The 20,318-nt window shown below is 45.3% G+C and overlaps 1 protein-coding gene and 1 long non-coding RNA gene across 2 annotated transcripts in view; one reads left to right on the top strand and one right to left on the bottom strand.

Moving 5' to 3' along the window:
* The window catches only part of LOC129709826 (PR domain zinc finger protein 1-like), a 135,608-nt gene that overhangs the window by 37,299 nt on the left and 77,991 nt on the right, over positions 1 to 20,318 (bottom strand). The window contains exon 2 of the mRNA XM_055656436.1: positions 4,624 to 4,858. Within this exon, the coding sequence (XP_055512411.1) occupies positions 4,624 to 4,800 (177 nt within the window). The 5' untranslated portion in view covers positions 4,801 to 4,858. The remainder of the gene's footprint in view (positions 1 to 4,623; positions 4,859 to 20,318) is intronic.
* The window catches only part of LOC129709829 (uncharacterized), a 71,392-nt gene that overhangs the window by 19,957 nt on the left and 31,117 nt on the right, over positions 1 to 20,318 (top strand). Inside the window, exon 2 of the long non-coding RNA XR_008725579.1 lies at positions 10,464 to 10,600. This is a non-coding gene — a long non-coding RNA (uncharacterized LOC129709829). The remainder of the gene's footprint in view (positions 1 to 10,463; positions 10,601 to 20,318) is intronic.

The raw sequence follows: 20,318 nt of genomic DNA, 5'->3' as shown, positions 1-20,318 counted from the left end.
ATGTCTCTGCCTTGCAAACCGTCATCCCTCAAATTACTCAAGAAGGAACTGCAGATGCTGGAAAATCGAAGCTGGAGAAACTCAGCGGGTGCAGCAGCATCTATGGAGTGAAGGGTCATCAGTCTGAAGAAGGGTTTCGGCCCGAAACGTCACCTATTTCCTTCGCTCCATAGATGCTGCTGCACCCGCTGAGTTTCTCCAGCTTTATTGTGTGGAAACAAGTTTTCTCTCAAATTACATCAAATTGCATCCCCTTACCCCACCATTGCTGCCCGTACCATCAAACAACGAGGGGGCTCTGTGGCGCAGGGGTAGAGTTGCCGCCTTACCCGGGTTCGATCCTGACCACGGGTGCTGTGGGAATTTTTATCTTCTCCCTGTGACTGCGTGGGTTTTCTCCGGGTGCTCCGGTTTCCTCACATATACCAAAGATGTGCAGGTTTTTAGATTAATTGGCTTCTATAAATTGGCCCTAGTGTCTCTGATAGAAATAGTGTATGGGTGATCATGGTCGGCGCAGACTCAGCGGGCCGAAGGGCCTGTTTCCACGCAACATCTCTAAACTAAAACTAAATTAAATCAGGCCTAAACTCTGAGGCCCTTTCCCTGAGCCTGCCCCCTCCTTCATATCATCCTCAAAATCCACCTCTCTTTTAAAAAATTAGATCAAGCACTCAAATATTCTCTAACAAGGCTTCTTGCTAAATTTTGGCCGATAACATAGTTACAGATGAATCGGGAGTTTTAAAGCCAAAGTGTGGCTATAAGCATTTCTTACAGCATAATTTTGTTCTAGATGCTCTGGAAGCATTTGATGTACAATGAAGAGATGTTTTCCCTCTATTTAATCTTTACAGCGCCTACCCTTTGTTTGATGTCAATATCAACTCAAATGTTTTTTAAATGATTTATTCCCGGCACTCCCTCAGCCTGCCTAATTATGTGGTTGGAGAAACATTAAGTGTCCATTGTCTGAAACGCAATGAAGGATCTTTTATCACGTCTGTTCCACCCACACTCTGGGCAAGTAGGTGGAAGTTAGCTTTGGCATGTCTCACAAACTATTCAGAGGTGAAGTCATCCCAAAACACACTACTGACTTCACTGAAGGTGTACTGTTGCCAAGACAGACACAAAATGCCGGAGTAACTCATCGGGTCAGGCAGCATGTTTAAGAAGGAACTGCAGCTGCTGAAAAATCGAAGGTACACAAAAATGCTGGAGAAACTCAGCGGGTGCAGCAGCATCTACGGAGCGAAGGAAATAGGCAAAGTTTTGGGCCAAAACCCTTCTTCAGACAGCATCTCTGGAGAAAAGGAATAGGTGACGTTTTGGGTGGGAAACCTTGTTTGGTTGCCCTCCATCTCATGGAGATTGTCACTCACTAATTTCCATTGGGATGCTGGGGGAAATTAGGTTTCGTTAATTTATAAATCTTCCTTCGTTGTCAACTCAGTTTTAATTTGGGGCTGTTGCACAATTCTCAACACAGTCATGATTAAGACTCGCTTGAGGATACTGTTACAGTAAATGCGGCGTCCTCAAAAAACAAAACATTGGAGAGGCAACAACACCTCTTCCACGATAATTCTCACTAGCAGTGCCCCGCAAGGCTACATATTCAGCCCCTTACTATATACCCTATGCACGCACGACCCTGCAGACAAATTCCGTCCAACTCATTTTACAAGTTTGCAGTTAACACCAACGCAGTGGACAAGATCTCAATCAACAACAAACCCAGAGTACAGGAAGGAGTTAGAGAGGTTAATATTGTGAGATCAAGACAACAACTCCCTACCTCCACATCAGCAAATTGAAAGAGCTGGTCACCTACTTTAGGAAGTGGGATGACTTACACACCCCTGTTTATCAAAGGTGCTCAAGTGGAGATATCTCCAACAATTTGACGGTTTAACCACATGAACACTGTGGCCAAGAGTGCACACCACGCCTCCACTTTCTCAGAAGGCTAAGGAAATTAGCATGACTGCAGCGACTCGTACCACTTTCTACAGATGCACCACAGCAAGCTCACTATCTGACGCATCACATGAAGGCAGAACAACTGCTCTGCTCAAGATTGCAAGAAATTGCAGAGAGTGGTGAATGCAGCCTAGTCCATTGTGCAAACCAGCCTCCCTCCCATCAACTCAATCTACATCACCCTGCCTCAGGAAAGCAGCAAACAAATCAAGGACCACTCACACTTCAATCATTCTCTCTTCGCCTCTCTCCTGAAGGCAGAAGATATATTTTAAAAAGCTTGAAAACACACACCACCTATTTCAACCTTGCTTGTTTCCGACTGTTAGCCAACTCTTGGATGGATCTCTCAAATGCTAAGGATGAATTTCCGACACCCCAATCTACCTCGTTGCAGCCGTTGCACTTTTTCTATCTGCACTTCTCCTATATTCTGCATTGTTTTTTTTCTCTCTCTTGCACCACCTTAATGTAATTATGTGTGGTATGATTTGCCTGGACAGGATGCAAATTACAGTTTTCACTGTATCTCAGTACACATGACAATAATAAATCACTAGTAATACCTTCAAAACAATCCAGAGGAAATCCCCAACACTCGCCCTCCCAACTCCCGCTTTAGCAAGGTTCTATCTAAATGCGAGGTTGTATATAAATGCAAGTGAAAGGCTCTATATAAATTTAGATTTGCTTTCTGCTGCCATAACCCTGCATATTCTGATCAATTGTAACAAATATTAGGCAGGTGATATATCAACATTTAAAATACATTTGGACAGGTCCTGTACAGTACATGTTTAGAGGGATATGGACCAAAAGTGGGCAGGTGGGACTAGTATAGAGGGCACTTTGGTCAGCACGGGCAAGTTGGGCCTGTTTTCGCGCTGTATGACTCTATGACTATTCAGCGAAACCAACAAAGCCTTTATTTCCATTGATGTTGAACGATCAAACGTCATCATAAACCCACAAAGATATATGGTGCTTCTGGCCAACCACTGCCCTTCCTATAACCCCTCCTTCTCCACTTTCACCCACTTCACCTTTATCTCCGCCCATATTCCCAGTGGATATTCTGCCGATGGGCAGTCACACTCCAGCAATCCATAAAATTCAATGAAATTATCAAACCATACCGATGAGGCCATTCAGCTCACTGCGACTGTCCCAGCTTTATGAATATGTTATCCTTCTGCTTTTTCCCCACATACCCACCTCCAGTTTAAATTCCATTTGGAATATTTTGGAACACCAAGAAACCAAGAACCAAGAACAGACCTTCTTTCCAGAACTTTATTGCTATCAAATTTGCCTCTACCTACTTTTTGGGAGAATCCAAGTTTTAATGGTGTGCTATGTTAAAATATTGTATACATTTGTATTTGTATATTTTCATTTTTGCTATCATCTTTCCGCACATTATCAATACATCATAGTTTGAATCACACGTGTATTAAGGTTATCGTTTTATTGAACTTTACTATTTATTAACAGACCTGTTAAGGCACTGCAAGAATTACATTGTGTAGGAAGGAACTGCAGATGCTGGTTTAAACTGAAGATGGACACAAAATGCTGGAGTAACTCAGCGGGACAGGCAGCAACTCTGGAGAGAAGGAATGGGCGACGTTTCGGGTCGAAGAAGGGTCTCGACCTGAAACGTCACCCACTCCTTCTCTCCAGAGACGCTGCCTGTCCCGCTGAGTTACTCCAGCATGTTGTGCCTATCTTCGCAAGAATGACATTGTTATGTTGACAGTATATATGACAATTAAACACATTCACATTTTCAATATTGACTCCACACAGGGCTGAATTTCCATCAGGGAACACTCAATTATCTGCTGTATATTCAATCCATTGGGCAACCAGTGATAGTCAAAAGAAAGATGTACTTACGCATGACCCATGCCTACAAACAGTACAAGCTCATCCAAGGTTGCATGTATTATTATGCTATTATAATTGGGTAGGTTTTTCCTCAGTTTCAGAAATGTAACTATGATCTATTGGGGGCATTATAATTAGATTACCAGAATAGGTATCAAAGGTTTCAAAGGACTTTTATTGTTACATGTACCTATTAAGGTACAGTGATATGCAAATTACCATACAGCCATACGAAAAAGAAAAAAAATAGAGGAGTCTGGAGAAAAGAGCTCAACCCACCGCCACCCTCCCCCAACCCTCTCTCATTCCCCTCCTTCCCTCCCACCCCCAACCTCTTTCCCTCCCACCCCCAACCCTCTCCCATCCCCCTCTTCTCTCCCACCATTTAATTGCTGGGGGCTGAGGGAATGTTACATGGGCTTTAAGTTGGGCGATGATAAGATCAATGGGGTTGCTCCAAGAGCTGGCAGAAACTTGATGGGCTGAATGGTCTCCTTCTCTATTGCAAGGAAATGCAAGTTGAAAATAAAAACAGGAAATGACAGCAAATTTTTGAAGTAGAATACAACGCACGCGACCTATGTTAATCATGTACCTCAGGGCAATGCAACCAAAACAATTCTGGGCAAGTTCAAATGTGTATTGCATAACACATTTCACCCAAATTTGCATTTAACTTTACAAAAATAACTTGCGATTGGCCATACGATACTCAAAGATATTAGACCAGTTGGGCAATTAGCCTACCTCATTGGCGTTTGCATATTTGAAGGTAAGGTTTCGGGGTATGGAAGCTCTGGCCCAAGGGATTTCAGTAGATTTGGAAAGGTCCCTTGCTTGGTCATGTACAACATAGGTGCACTTCTCCTCCAAATCCACCTCTCTCCACTGGCTCATGTCCGACACCTCGGCTTTCATCCTCATGCCCCCTCAGTGCCCCAGTCGCTTCGACATGACAGGACCAGTCACAACATCGGAGAATCTGCGAGTCAAGCAAAGAGGACGGGGAGAAACAATAAAAAGAAAGAGTTACACAGGAAATGAAAAAAACTTTTTGAAGCACAGTCATTGTTTTAATTCAGGGAATGGGGAAGTAAACTTCAGTACAGCAAGTCACTCGAAGAATAATGAGATAAATGACCAGATCATCTGCTTCCATTCTGTTAGTTGATGTTAGGACTTTTCTACGAACCTTCAACGCATTGGAAGAGGATCTTACATCCATCTCTGAGGCCAGGTAATCCCTTGGTTTAGGATCTCATGTGAAATATGGTACCTCTGACTTGCTCTCTAGTGCAGATGCAAGGCAGTCCCACCCAGATCCACAATTAACATCTGATTATTATAATTCTTTGGTAGACAAAAATGCTGGGGTAACTCAGCGGGTGAGGCAGCATGAATGGAGAGAAGGAATTGGCGACGTTTCTGCGAAGAAGGGTCTCGACCCGAAACGTCGCCAATTCCTTCTCTCCATAGATGCTGCCTCACCCGCTGAGTTTCTCCAGCATTTTTGTCTACCTTCGATTTTTACAGCATCTGCAGTTCTTTCTTAAACATTATAATTATTTGCACAGCTACATCAAATCAGTTGGCAGCTGTGCAAAATGGTGCCCTTCCCATGTTTCAAAGCAGGAGAGAAACATCAAAAGACTTCAGGGGAAAAGGTTTTTCAGAGAGAGAAGGTTTTTCCATTACACAGCATATTCACCAGGGCATCTTCAGTCAAATCGCAACTCATCTTTCCACAGCATGCTGCATCTCCGTTAATGAGTAAAGGAGGCGAGTGGAGATGAGGGTGTGTCTAATTTTGGGGATTGGGAGTGTAAATTGAAAGAAGCAATAGCAAACTTCACCTACAACACGGAACACAGAACAGTGCAGCACAGGAACAGGCCCCTGACCCACAATGACCACATTGGACATGATGCCAAGTTAAACTCATCTCCTCAGCCTGCACGTGATCTGTATCCCTCTGCAAATTTCTCTGCAAATCTACGTGCCAATTGAAAAGCCTCTTAAATGCCACAATCAAATCTGCCTTCATCACTATCCCTGACAGCGCATTGTAGGCACTCTTCGCACTCTATGTAAAAAACTTCACCTGCACATCTCCATTGCACATTGCCCCTTCACTTTCAAGTACAGTTGCCAACTGTCCAGTATTGGCCAGAACATCCCGTATATTGGGCTAAATTGGTTAGTCCCATTCGGGAACACCCTTGTCCCGTATTAGACTGCTACCACTCGGGTCGAGGGGACTGTCCAGTCAGAGCACCGCGTCCGGCCCCGCCTCACCCGTCCCCAGCGGGTGAGGCAGCATCTATGGAGAGAAGGGATTGGCGATGTTTCGGGTCGAGACCCTTCTTCGCAGAAACGTCGCCAATTCCTTCTCTCCATTCATGGTGCCTCACCCGCTGAGTTACCCCAGCATTTTTGTCTACCAAAGAATTATAATAATCAGATGTTAATTGTGGATCTGGGTGGGACTGCCTTGCATCTGCACTAGAGATCAAGTCAGAGGTACCATATTTCACATGAGATCCTAAACCAAGGGATTACCTGGCCTCAGAGATGGATGCAAGATCCTCTTCCAATGCATTGAAGGTTCGTAGAAAAGTCCTACCATCAACTAACAGAATGGAAGCAGATGATCTGGTCATTTATCTCATTATTCTTCGAGTGACTTGCTGTACCCGTCCCGACGTAGTGCAGCCAATGGCGTGCAGCTGCGGCGCCTCGCCCGTGGCCCCGTCGGTCAGCAGCCCGGCCAGTTGTTTGATCTTCGGACCTTCGCTTACCAGCAAAACCTCCACTCCTCCTTCTCATGGCCGATCATCGGTTCATGAGTTGAATGGGGGTGCTGGACTTTGAGTGCAACGGCGAGCACAAAGTCCGGCTCCTCAGCTAACCCGCCGGCTGGGCTTTGTGTGCAGTCCAGCACGCGGGCCAACTCATCATTCACCCAGCCACGGCCGAGTCAATGGTCAACGAATTGCCGTTGGGAATTTGTCCCTTATTTTGACCTTTTGTCCCTTATTTGGGAGTGAGAAAGTATGCAACCCTACTTTCAAGCCAGTCTTTCACATTTGCACGCTGGGATAAAGTTTCCACATCTAACAAGCGTATTGTGTTATCTTTTAATGAAGTAAAACATATGTAATAACAACTAATTTAATCACTAGCAAAAAGGCATAAAGTGCTGGAGTAACTCAGCAGGTCAGGCAGCATCTCTGGAGAATGTGGATAGGTAATGTTTTGAATCAGGACCCTTCTTCAAACTCTGAGGAAATACAGCACTTAGTGTCAGTTTTAGAATTCAGAGGTGCTGCCTGAACCACTGAGTTACTCCAGCACTTGTTTGTGTGGTATTTGTAAACCAGCACCTGCAGTTCCTTCTTTCTACCATATTTTATCACTGTTGGATAATAACTCTCCGTGCAAATATAAATATTATTCATTTAAATATCACCTTCAATGAGGTCATGTATTCTGAAGCATTTCCCAGGAACATTATCTTAGGGAAAAATCTAAGAAATTAGGATCGATGGCCAAAGGTTTAGCTGAGGAGGTAGGTTTTACAGAGAACCTGTCGATGTACAATCCATAAATGCAGGAGTACAGGGGTGTTATTGTTTTAAAGAATGTTATGGAGGTTACAGAGTTGGTTGCATGCAAGATCATAAAGCGAGTCAAACACAAGGATGAGGATTAACTAAACATTACCACTGGTGGGCTAAGATTCTAGGTAGGGCTGCGAGCCCAATGTTGGGCAAATGGCTTTCCACAAGCCGGAGATCGTTGAAGATTATATATTGGTTGGAGAAGCAATATTGATTGATATTCTCATCAAGGGTCCCAACCCAAAATATTCCTGTGCCAATTATCTCCTACGAGAGAGCCCGATCTACACAGTGCTAACAAATGAGGGAGCTATTCCTCTCATATGAGTAGTACAAGATGAGATCTTCTGTAATATGCTTTAGTGCTCTATCCTGGAAGTAAGTGCAATGACTGAGCTGGAATTAGCAAGGATTGGACACTTGATCCACCATCAGCCGTCCACTAACTCCTTAAGCGATCTCTCAATTGGGATCAGTCATATTTTTTAAACTTTTGTAAAAGGATCTAAGCACAATGATGCAGACCAGCTTCACCAGGGCATCCCGATGGGTTACCGAGACGATCGGTTCAAATGCCATTTTAGAATCTATTCCAGTAATGACAACTTGTATTTGTACAGACCCCTTTAACACCCAAACAACTACACAGGAACAATTCTCAGGAGATACTTGATGCAAAGGCACACACGTTGTTGTACCTTAATCAAGGTGATAGGTTTAAAGGAGAGCACTAAGAAAAGAGAGATGAGAGGATGGGTCTAGAGGGTCAGTTTCAGAATTTACAGCCCAAACAGCTGAATACACGGCACACAAGATGGAGAAATGGAAGTCAGGTGCGTAAAAGCACCAGTCTAATTTTGTTCGTTGGTGCCTCTCCCACCTCAGCCTTCCTAATATTGAATACATTTAAAACAATGTAAAGGAAACATGGTATATGTGTGGGAAGGAACTGCAGAAACCGAAGATAGACACAAAATGCTGGAGCAACTCAGCTCTGGAGAGAAGGAATGGCTGACATTTCAGGTTGAGACCCTTCCTCGACCCTGAAGGTCACCCATTCCTTCTCTCCAGAGAAATTGCCTGTCCCGCTGAGTTACTCCAGCATTTTGTGTCTATCTTCAGTATCTACGTATTTGGATCTTGAAAGAAAAATCTGTTTTGCTGGGTCTGCACCTCTCAACCCGATTCTCCTGCCTTCTCCCGATAACCCCTGATCCCTACAATAACCCCTAGCCTTCACCATGTGAGATCAACTTGCATTGCTTTGAATAGAATCTGAATCTGGGGACCTTCCTGATGTCTATGGTTCAGCACCATATTTACCTATTGAACCACCTAGATAGTTTTCAATATTATTTTAACGAGTATATGTTTTTATGGTTTATAATGAGATGTTATGGTTCCATCTTCACTTCTTCCGAGGGCGGCATGGTGGCGCAGCAGTAGAGTTACTGTCTTACAGAGTTTACAGCGCCACGGACCCGGGTTCAATCCCGACTACGGGTTCTGTCCGTACGGAGATTGTACGTTCTCCTCCTGACCGCGGGGGCTTTTCTCCGAGATCCGCTCCCCCCCACACGCCAAAGACACACAGGTTTGTAGGTTGACTGGCTGGGTATAAATGTAAATTGCCCCTTGTGTGTGTAGGATAGTGTTAATGTGCGGGGATCTCTGGTCGTGTAGACTTGGTGGGCTGAAGGGCCTGTTTCTGGACTGTATCTCTAAACTAAACTAAACTAACCTAAATAACATGCTGGAAGAGATCTTTATATCATAGGATCATCCTAAGAATTACTGACACGTTGGATGAGTGAGTAATGTAGTTCAAATTATAGTTCAACATTGGGATCTGTTCTGAACTGCACATCCATATGCACAATGAGGCAACTCTTGATAGACACACAATGCTGGAGTTACACAGCCTGTCAGACAGCATCTCTGGAGAAAAATAGTAGGCGACATTTCGGGTCGAGACCCTTCTTCAGACCTTTTAAGTTACTCCTGCATTTTGTGTCTATCTTCGGTGTAAGCCAGCATCTGTAGTTCCTTCCTCCACATCTTGATAGGATTGGCTGTTTAGATATTGTGGTTTCATCACAGGTCTACCCTTTAGAATGAGGGATTTGTTCCCAACTGGGTTCACAGTTCCAGCTAAAGATATTCCTGAAACATAGAAACATACCAACATAGAAAATAGGTTCAGGAATAGGTCATTCGGCCCTTCGAGCCTGCACCGCCATTCAATATGATCATGGCTGATCATCCAACTCAGTATCCTGTACCTGCCTTCTCTATATACCCCCTGATCCCTTTAGCCACAAGGGCCACATCTAATTCCCTCTTAAATATAGCCAATGAACTGGTCTCAACTACCTTCTGTTACAGCTACAAGCTACAAGACAGGAGCTGGTCAGCAGCCTGAACCCATATTCCACCATGGATAGACACAAAAAGCTGGAGTAACTCAGCGGGACAGGCAGCATCTCTGGAGAGAAGGAATGAGTGACGTTTCGGGTCGAGACCCTTCTTCAGACTGGTTAGGGAAAAGGGAAACGACAGATATAGGCAATGATGTGGAGAGATAAAGAACAATGTCTGAAAGATATGCAAAAAAGTAACGATGGTAAAGGAAGCAGGCCATTGTTAGCTGTCTGTTGGGTGAAAACGAGAAGCTGGTGCAAATTGGGTGGAGGAGGGAGAGAGAGAAGGAATGCCGGGGGTATTTGAAGTTAGAGAAATTAATATTCATACTACTGGACCGTAAGCTGCCAAAGCAAAATACCACCTGTCATCTCCTTTCTCAGGATCCCTAAACTTCCTATTCAGACAGCAAACAGTCTCCTTATGATTTGTGGATTGAGTTTTTTCATTTGCCCATTTCCAATTCTGTGACTACATTTTAAAAATCCACATCTAAGGAATTGTTCACTTGATTGGGAAAGTAATTTTTAATACATTTCTTTTCAGTTATTTGATCCCAAGCTATGACTCTCAATGAGATCATAGGCATATTATTGGAGACACAGAGAGGCATTGGAACAACCCTTTCCCCAGTCTATACAAAGAGGGGACTGCGAAAGTCTGACCAACAAGCAACACTTACTGTAAGTCAGGACAGGTCTGGACAATGTTAGTTCTGTTGACAGACCCACCTAATCTTTTCCAATTACTGATTCATCAATTGTAGTTTCACTTCCTATTTTGGAACAACAGGGAATTATTTAATTAATGCTTTATCAAATACAGGTGTTTTATTCAGCAAACACTCAAATACATAAACAGGTAAGTCAGAGGCAGGGAAATTCCATGAAAGATAATGAAGAAAAAATTCAGGAGCAGCTGAAAGCAGATGGCAGATTTGACATTGCTTATTATAACTTAACATATTTGAAAGATAAATTCTTGCTATTCAGATTACTATTAGACTGACTGCCTTAAAAAATGCTGCACCTATAGAAGACAAAATGATACCTGTTTTTTTGTTATGTGGACTAACTGATAGCAAACTTTTCTAAAAAGTATTCGTGACATCTGAACCTCTAGTAGAGAGAGCCTTGATATCTTGTCAATTTCAACAGAGCTCCCATACCTTGACACAAGAGACTGCTAATGATAAAATCTGGAGCAAAGAAACAAATAGCTGAAGGAAGTCAGCGGGTCATAAAGTCATAGAACTATGCAGCGGAAACAGACTCTTTGGCTAATGCCGACCAAGTTGCCATTCTAGGCTAGTTCGATTTGCCTGCACTTGGACAATATCGCTTTAGATTCAGATTCAGATTCAATTTTAATTGTCATTGTCAGTGTACAGTACAGTACAGAGTACAGTAGTTTCACGAGAATGGAGGGAGGGGATGGGGAAGAGGGGAAGAGGGGGGGAAGGGGAGGGGAGAGGGGAGGAGGGTTAGTAATTGTCTACAATTTAAACCCTTCCTATCACTATATCTATCCAAAGTATGAGCAGTATGAATGAGGTGAGAGGGAAGGGGAGGGAGGGGGGGAGGGGAGAGGGGAGGGAGGGGATGGGGGGAAGAGGGGGGAGGGGGGAGGGGAGAGGGGAGGAGGGGTTAGTAATTGTCTACAATTTAAACCCTTCCTATCACTATATTTATCCAAAGTATGAGCAGTATGAATGAGGTGAGAGGGAAGGGGAGGGAGGGGAGGGGGGGAGAGGGGAGGGAGGGGATGGGGGGAAGAGGGGGGAGGGGAGAGGGAGGAGGGTTAGTAATTGTCTACAATTTGGGTCGAGACCTTGCATTAGTCTTGATGCAGGGCCTTGACCCGTAACCCCAACGATTCCTTCCTGTTTTAACCTCTGAGTTCCTCCAGCCGTTTGTTCCATACACTGACACCTTTCAAAGAGGGTAGCTTGAAAATGTAATTGTTATTAAAGAGGGAGTCCTGACAAATGGACTTAAAAGGGGAAATGTTGTCAATTGTATGCAACTCCATTGAGGCAAGACCTCTGGAGACGATAGACGATGTCTCATCATTAATGCCCCTGATTGGTGAATTAACAGAGCAAAGGAGGATACTGGACAATCAAAGAATAACAAGGTTTAACCACAGGAATCAAGTGTAATTATGCAGGACAGGACAACATTCAAATCTATTGCACGCACATTAGTGATGGAATTAGGGTCAGAAATGAGGTTTGATAAAGGACAATATATCCCACACAAAAATCCCTTGATACCCTCCATGTACAGATGACCTTGGCATTATAAACCAGAACCCTGCTGTGATAACTTTCTGGAATAGTTCAAATGTAGTTTCACGAGCAGTTGGCAATGGGTGAAAGTACTGTCCGTCTCGTGGTTAGCAAGACATAATGCTAAAGGAAAAAGGAGTAGATGTTTTCAGGTCTGGGGATGCTGACTACAGATAGGCAAATATACCTTGAAAAATTAATACCTTATGAGTGGAGATATTTTAAGTGCACAGAGAACTCCAGTAAATGCAAGATATTTTGAATCTTCTAGGAACAATGCCTTCTCTCTTCCAAACTTTAACGTGACTTTGAAACCCAGCAGAACAGTTACATAGAAACATAGAAACATAGAAACATAGAAAATAGGTGCAGGAGTAGGCCATTCGGCCCTTCGAGCCTGCACCGCCATTCAATATGATCATGGCTGATCATCCAACTCAGTATCCCATACCTGCCTTCTCTCCATACCCCCTGATCCATTTAGCCACAAGGGCCACATCTAACTCCCTCTTAAATATAGCCAATTAACTGGCCTCAACTACCTTCTGTGGCAGAGAGTTCCAGAGATTCACCACTCTCTGTGTGAAAAATGTTTTTCTCATCTCGGTCCTAAAGGATTTCCCCTCTATCCTTAAGCTGTGAACACTTGTCCTGGACTTCCCCAACATTGGGAACAATCTTCCTGCATCTAGCCTGTCCAACCCCTTAAGAATTTTGTAAGTTTCTATAAGATCCCCCCTCAATCTCCTAAATTCTAGCGAGTACAAGCCGAGTCTATCCAGTCTTTCTTCGTATGAAAGTCCTGACATGGGGTGAAAGTTACCTTCACCCCGTGACACAGCAGCAGATTCAGGCAGCTTCTTCCAGAAAGTAAGGGGCAAATATCTTTGGTTGACAATCCAGGCTGGCACTTCGAGGGATCACCGCATTGTCAGAGATGCCTTTTGAATGGGACATTAAACCAAGCCCTTTTCTGTCCTCTCAAGTGGATACAAAAGAAATTCAGAAGGGAAGGGGAGTTGTCCTCTGAGCCCAACGCAGTATTTAGCACTTAAAATAACATCATTAGATTCCGATCATATGATGATTGCCTCATAGCTGCTTGTGAGAATTTGTGTCTTATTTTCCTATATTACAACTGTGACTGTACCACACAGAGTACTTCAGTCACTGTAAACCACGGAGATATCCCCTAATCATGAGAGGTGTCTGAAGAAAAACAGGTCTTTCTTTCGTGATCCAAATATGTAGATACTGAAGATAGACCCAAAATGTTGGAGTAACTTAGCAGGACAGGCAGCTTCTATGGAGATGACCTTTCGGGTCGAAGATGGTTTTCGGCCCGAAACATTACCTATTTCCTTCGTTCCATAGATGCTGCTGCACCCTCTGAGTTTCTCCAGCATTTTTGTGTACCTTCGATTTTTCCAGCATCTGCAGTTCCTTCTTGAACACCAATTTCCTTCTCTCCAGAGACGCTGCCTGTCCCCGCTGATTTACTCCAGCATTTTTTGTCTATCTTCGGTGTAAACTAGTATCTGCAGTTCCTTCCCACTCAAATGTAGACACCGTTGATATTGATTTCCACAACCACTCTATCACAATGCACCAGCATTTGCCTAGTTAATGAGCCAGACAACTGTAGCAACGGCAGAAGAACATTGGGTTTATGACTCAAAGCACCTAGCAGTGATACATCAACCAGGGTGATCCATTCAGTACAGTTTAGGGTTACAGTTAAATTTACCTCATCAAGCTGTAAATGATTGAAAACTGCAGCACAATATCAGAGTTAGAAACAAATCATTTGAAAGGCTTAAAGGGGCAGCGTCCTCTTGAGGATGAACGGTCATAGCTGATTCATGTTCCAGTGTAAAGCAACATCACATTGTGCACACATTGCAAGTTTCATTCCAATTTACGTAATTGCCTTGTATGATTAATTTTAAAAATTGGGTGAGTTAAACAAAAACTGGGTCAGCCAGCTTTTACAAAGTTGGCTTCCTTTTGAGAAAGTTTACCATTCATTCTTGGTACTGCACATCATCGAGGTTAAAATCTGTCTGAGAACTAATTTCACTTCCTGAAGTTCAGGACTCAGCCAATTCTAGAAAAGGAATACAATGATTACCCAATATAAAAACTGACCCGAGCTTCTTCGGTCCCAAGATTCCTCTCATTTTTGGGTTTGGCCGGGTGCATAACTTTTTAACATTCAAAACTCATCTTCACTGCTATCTTGTCATCTATCGCTCAATCCTCAGCCAAGAATCTACAGTAAAACAGACTTTGTGTGCATGCAATGCCCCACCAACTCCAGTCATGGTAATCTCATCTCTGCACACGGATTAATAAACTTTACGGCAGCTAGAGAGAACATTGCCAGCAATGGCCCAGTTGCAGAACAAAGGTACTTACAGGTCCAAATTTGCCACTACAAAGCCGTGATCAACCTCCCTTCCATACCCCTCTCCCTGCTGGAACCGATTAAAGCCACATCCTTGCTTCACTCTTGGGCTCCTCTCCAAGTATCTGTCCCACAATTCTGGGCTTCCAAAACTTTAGGCAGCACAGAGTCACCCTCCTGAGTCACCCAACGGTCTGGAATTATCCAATCAGGTTGGGCCCACCATGACTCTATCTGTATCCAGTCCAGACATAGGCTGCCAGATTGCCCAACAATCAATGGATTATTTCAGATTACCCAATCGGGAGGCCATTAATGGTTTAGCCTTTGGAAGCTGTCCCTTCCCCCCCCCTCAGACCTCCCCTCCCACACGAAAATAAAGCAGTGGAACAAAGAACAGATGTAAAGATAGCACATGGTCAGTGTTAAATCTGATTGATGCTGTCAGTGACCCGCATCTCGCTTGCTCCGACATTGACCTTAACCCATTAAGTACCAAGCGCTCGGAGCAAGCCAGCAAGCAGGAGCTGACCTACATTCAAAAACAATCAATTCTCATATCTATTAAGACCTAGGTTATTATCCCTCGATAAAGGATGTGCTCACAAAGGCACAGCATGGTGCAGCACAGCTCTGGCTCCACACAGCCATCTGGGGGGCTAACGAGGCACCAGTATGTTTGTTTTTCCTGCTCCCTCATCCGTTGTCACCAGTCACCGGCCGAATCTCGATTCCTCTCCCTCGCAATCATTCCCCCTCCTCTCCTGCAGTCCTCACTTTCACTGAGGCACGGCGGACAAAAGATCTCGGATGCCTCTCCGCACCTCACCCCAGCAATTAGATAACGAGAGTCGGCTGGTTATTTAACGCCAAAGGCTTCACACTTCAGTCAGAACCTCTCCTCGTCTCTTACCACCATGCAGCTGTCCAAACTTCAGCCATGGATCACCAGCCCACAACCCAAAGTCCACCCACCAGCAGATCAATCCGGACTTTGATTAGTACGGGTGTCAGGGGTTATGGGGAGAAGGCAGGAGAATGGGGTTAGGAGGGAGAGATAGATCAGCCGTGATTGAATGGCAGAGTAGACTTGATGGGGCGAATGGCCTATTTCTGCTCCTATCATTTATGACCTTCCCCTCTCAGTTCTACTCCATAACATTTTAAAACATACTATGAAATTGAGACCCTGCATTCAGACTGAGAGTGGAGTCAACCTAGCCAATATCTGGAGGATTATATAGTAAAGTGAATAGTTCATTCTGGATGGGGTGGGGTCCCATAAATAAAGGATGAGTGTACGTATAATATCGGTTGGTTCCACTCCAGGCAATAGACAATAGACAATAGGTGCAGGAGTAGGCCATTCGGCCCTTCGAGCCAGCACCGCCATTCAATGTGATCATGGCCGATCATCCCCAATCAGTACCCCGTTCCTGCCTTCTCCCCATATCCCCTGACTCCGCTATTTTTAAGAGCCCTATCTAGCTCTCTCTTGAAAGCATCCAGAGAACCTGCCTCCACCGCCCTCTGAGGCTTTGGACCATGTGACAACGTGATCTGTGTTTATACTGCAATAATGTTTTGGGGAGAAGTTTGAATGTGATTTCTCATTGTTTGGCAGAAGACAAACGCCAGAGAAATCCTCCAAGTCCTGTAGGTGCTTTTACTTAATAAACAGCTTCCTTAATTTAAATTACAGGCTATCCTCCCATGTCTTTGAGACAGAATGAAACAAGATACTGGGATGCACTGTACTTTGATGCACGTCAAACTTCCTTGACAAACTACAGTACCCAAAAGAGATGGGCATTGGCATCGGAGGTTTTTCTAAATGATGGCAGTGCTTTACTGTCCGGGATCTTCAGGGAGTTCCCAAGCCTCTGTCAATCTGCCCTCTTACCGAAGCAAGTGGGATGTCTCTTGGGGTGGCATGGTGGCGCAGTGGTAGAGTTGCTGCCGTGCAGTGCCAGAGACCCAGGTTCGATTCTGACTGCTGGTGCTGTCTTTACCGAGTTTGTACATTCTCCCTGTGACCCGCGTGGGTTTTCTCCGGGTGCTCCGGTTTCCTCCCACATTCCAAAGATGTACTGGTTTGTAGATTAATTGGCTTCGGTAAAAATTGTAAATTGTCCCTAATGTGTAGGATAGTGCTAGTGTACGGGGTGATTGCCGGTCGGCATGGAATCGGCGGGCCGAAGGGCCTGTTTCAATGCTGTATCTCTAAATTAAACTAAACTAAGATAGGGTGCGTGTGAGCAAACATTCGTATCTCCGGTCACTCTGCGGCCTAACATCATGGAAACTGACTTTGAGCCCCACCGCGGGGCCGTGGACTTACCATCGGAGCCTGCAATCCCTTGCCTGGGATCAACGCTCCAACCTGCGGATTTCAACATCGAGGAGCCCGCAGTCTCGGGCAGTGACTGATGTCGGGAAGCTCCAAGCCGCAGGAGGTTCGACCAGCCCCGACTCGGGAGTCCGATCGCCCGGCGCGGGAATCTGAGATCCCTTCGATACGGGAGCTTGATCGCCCCGATCCGGAGGGCTTGACCGCCGCTTGCAGGAGCCAAGATCGCCCCGACAATGGAAGGTTCGGGTGCCCCGACTGCGGGACAACAGAGCAGGGAAGGAGATTGAACCTTTTTGCCTTCCGTCACAGTGGGGAATGTGTGATTCGCTGTGGTGGATGTTCATGTTAAAAATGTATTTGGGTGTCTTGGTGCTCTTGTTTGGTGCGAATGTACGGCAATCTGAATTCCACCGTACCTTTAATCGGCACACGTGACAATAAACAAACCTTGAACCTTGCACCTTGAATTCCATGGGTGGAATTCTAATACTAATTGAGGTTAATAATGGGTTCAAAGATTTACTATTAAAACCTGTGACTGTGGGTGAATAAAACATTGCTCAGCATAAAGGCTGTAATACATTCCAGGCCGTCAGTGGTACTTTCAGGGATTTCTGACCTGCTATGTTGAACTGATTTGTGAATCCATTCTGTGTGTAGTGCCATGTTATCCTGTTATGATGTAAGCTGACTCCACCATTACCTGGTTTGAAGCTGTTAGCACAGGTTCATTCCATTCTCCTCTTACTGGCCACTATTGCTGAAAGATAACAAACAGTCAGCTACAATGACAAAGAGAGTAATGCTTTCATTTTACGTGGCATCCTTCTTAACCTTGTGTCGCAAAGACAATTAAAGTTTCATTTTAAATACAAATGGCTGGAGCGTACCAGCGTACCAGGCAACATCCATAACGGGGAAAAATGTAGTCATCAGGTGTGAGGGTGCTGTTGTACAAGTGTGGCCTGTCCCTCCCTCCTATGCCACAGGGGTCACCCTGGCCAACTTCCATTTCATCTGGGGGTCGAGGATAGACCGGGTGCGACGGGCCACAATGTACAAGTCGGCAGGCAACGGGGGTAAAAGCATGCCCAACGTCGCCCTCACCCTGATGCCCACCTTCGTGTGTGGCTGCATCAGGCGGAGTGTAGAGCCAAGGCACGCGGGCACCAAGTGTCACTACCTTCTGAGGTTCTACCTGTCCCCGGTGTTGCAAAGTCTGGCGCAGATGCAACGCAATGTGCCAGTCAGCTGGACATTGCCGCCCCATCTGTCGTTCATGGAAAGATTCTTCCGGACCAACACCTTTGACCACATGTCCATCGGGCAGTGGTCAGCACGGAATGTCCTGCAGACACTGCAGGGAAAAGACTCAATGGATCCGGTGGCGTGGTTCCCAGAGCAGACTGCCCAGCTTGTCTGGCAAAATGCCTCATCACCAGAACTCACCAACAAGCACCAAGACCTGGCTTGGCTGGCGGTGAGGGGAGCCCTCCCAGTTAGATCCTTCCTGCACCGTCGGAACCTCACTACCAGCGCACGCTGCCCTCGGGACGGCTGCTATGGAGAGGAGACGGTTGCCCACCTCTTTGCACAGTGTGGATACGCAAAGAGAGTCTGAGAGTCTGCAAGGGTCCCTGTCACGGTTTATTCTGCTCAGCTCTGTCACAGAGGAGTCTGTGATTTACGGACTGTTCCCAGGGACGCATTCAGAGATCGACACCGAGTGCTGCTGGAAGGTCATCAACTCTTTGGTCTGCCCGAGCGTTGTTGACCACCCAGCGGAGCAAGATGTCCGTTGGGGAATGTTGCTGACTGGCCCGCTGCAGACTGCAGGAGTACGTGCTGAGGGACGAACTGAAGCTCGGTGCAGCCAACGCCAAGGCTCGGTGGGGGAGGACCACAGTCTGGGTTCTTTCCGCTGCTGAACATGGGGGGCAGGGTGTGGTGGAGACGCCCCTCAAAATAAGGGAAGGGATTCTACGCCAGTGGGCCACGTGAGTGAGGGATAAAATTGTGATTTGGGGAAACTGTATTGAAAGTACAGTATGTATAGCCTCCGGGAATGTCGGATGGAGTTTTGTCAGGAAAGTCTATTTTGAAATTTAAAAATAAGGAAAAGCGGGAAGTGGAAGGACAGGGAATAAAGGGGAAATGGTGGACTGAGGGATGGGAGATGAGTGTGTGTAGGAGGGTAAAGGTGCTGGGAGGGGAGATGGGAGGGAGTTGAAGGAATCAGTGTGCTGAAGTTTTCTTGCTCATTGCACAAAAGAACCCTTACTGAGATTAGGTCAGATTACAACGCCAGTCTTTTGGCTGTGATAGCCACCATAACCATAGGCTGTGCAGCCTTGTAGAATCTCAGTCAGCGCTCCTGACTGACGCACAGCAAAGAGAAAGGCCATTCTGCCTAAAATGTAATGATCTGCCCATCCCCTTATACATAAATACATAAGATAGACACAAAGTGCTGGAGTAACTCAGCAGGTCAAGCAACATCTCAGGCGGAAAAGGACGTTTTGGTTCAGGACCCTTCTTCAGACTGTTCAGAGCCTGAAGAAGGGTCCCAACACAAAAACATCACCCATCCTTTTTCTCCAGAGGTGCTGCCTGACCCGCTGCATTACTCCAGTACTTTGTGTCCACCTTTGGTATAAACCAGCATCTGCAGTTCCTTTCCAAACCCTTTACGAATACATCAGTATTCCCAGCTCCAGGTTTTCCATTTTGCAGTGAGTTCTACCAATCTCTCTGTAATTCACTCCTTGATCTGCTGGTGACTGCTGTACATTGTTGGCCCCCTCGTTGGGCGGACCCCATGTTTCTGGGGGTGATCAGGAGTGGCAAGGTGTGCACTGGAGGTGCTAAAGAGAGAATGAGCACTTTAGTAGTCTGATCTGAGGCAGGAGCCAGAGTCCAGAAGCTGTTCCAGATGTGGGGGTAGATAGTCTTACTGTTGGCACAGCTGGAATCACATCTCAAGGCCAATTATGACACCAGAGATTTTCAAGTCTTGTCCACAGTGAAAATAAGGAGGAAGCAAAGAGCCTATTATAATTTAAACCATCTCTATCAAGCTTCATTGTAAACTTTCTTCCAGAGAAAAGTGAAGTGGTTAAGCCGCTCAGAACTCATTGCCTCATTGCGATCAAACTTCACATTCACATATAGTACGAGCTATTTCAGTCTTTCTTATCGCTGACTTAGAAAGATCTTTAGTGCATTCACTATCAAAACATGGAGGGGACGGGGGACACAATTTTATGGCGGCTGCGTGCGCTTGCGCACACTCACACACGCGCACGAAGCTTCGGAGGCTCAATCCAGCGCTAAATGCAGCTCAACTGTGCC

The sequence above is a fragment of the Leucoraja erinacea genome, chromosome 26, assembly GCF_028641065.1.
Source record: "Leucoraja erinacea ecotype New England chromosome 26, Leri_hhj_1, whole genome shotgun sequence".
Lineage (NCBI taxonomy): Eukaryota > Metazoa > Chordata > Chondrichthyes > Rajiformes > Rajidae > Leucoraja > Leucoraja erinaceus.
Note: the sequence above shows the minus strand (reverse complement) of the source record. Positions and strands in the feature narration are given on the sequence as shown.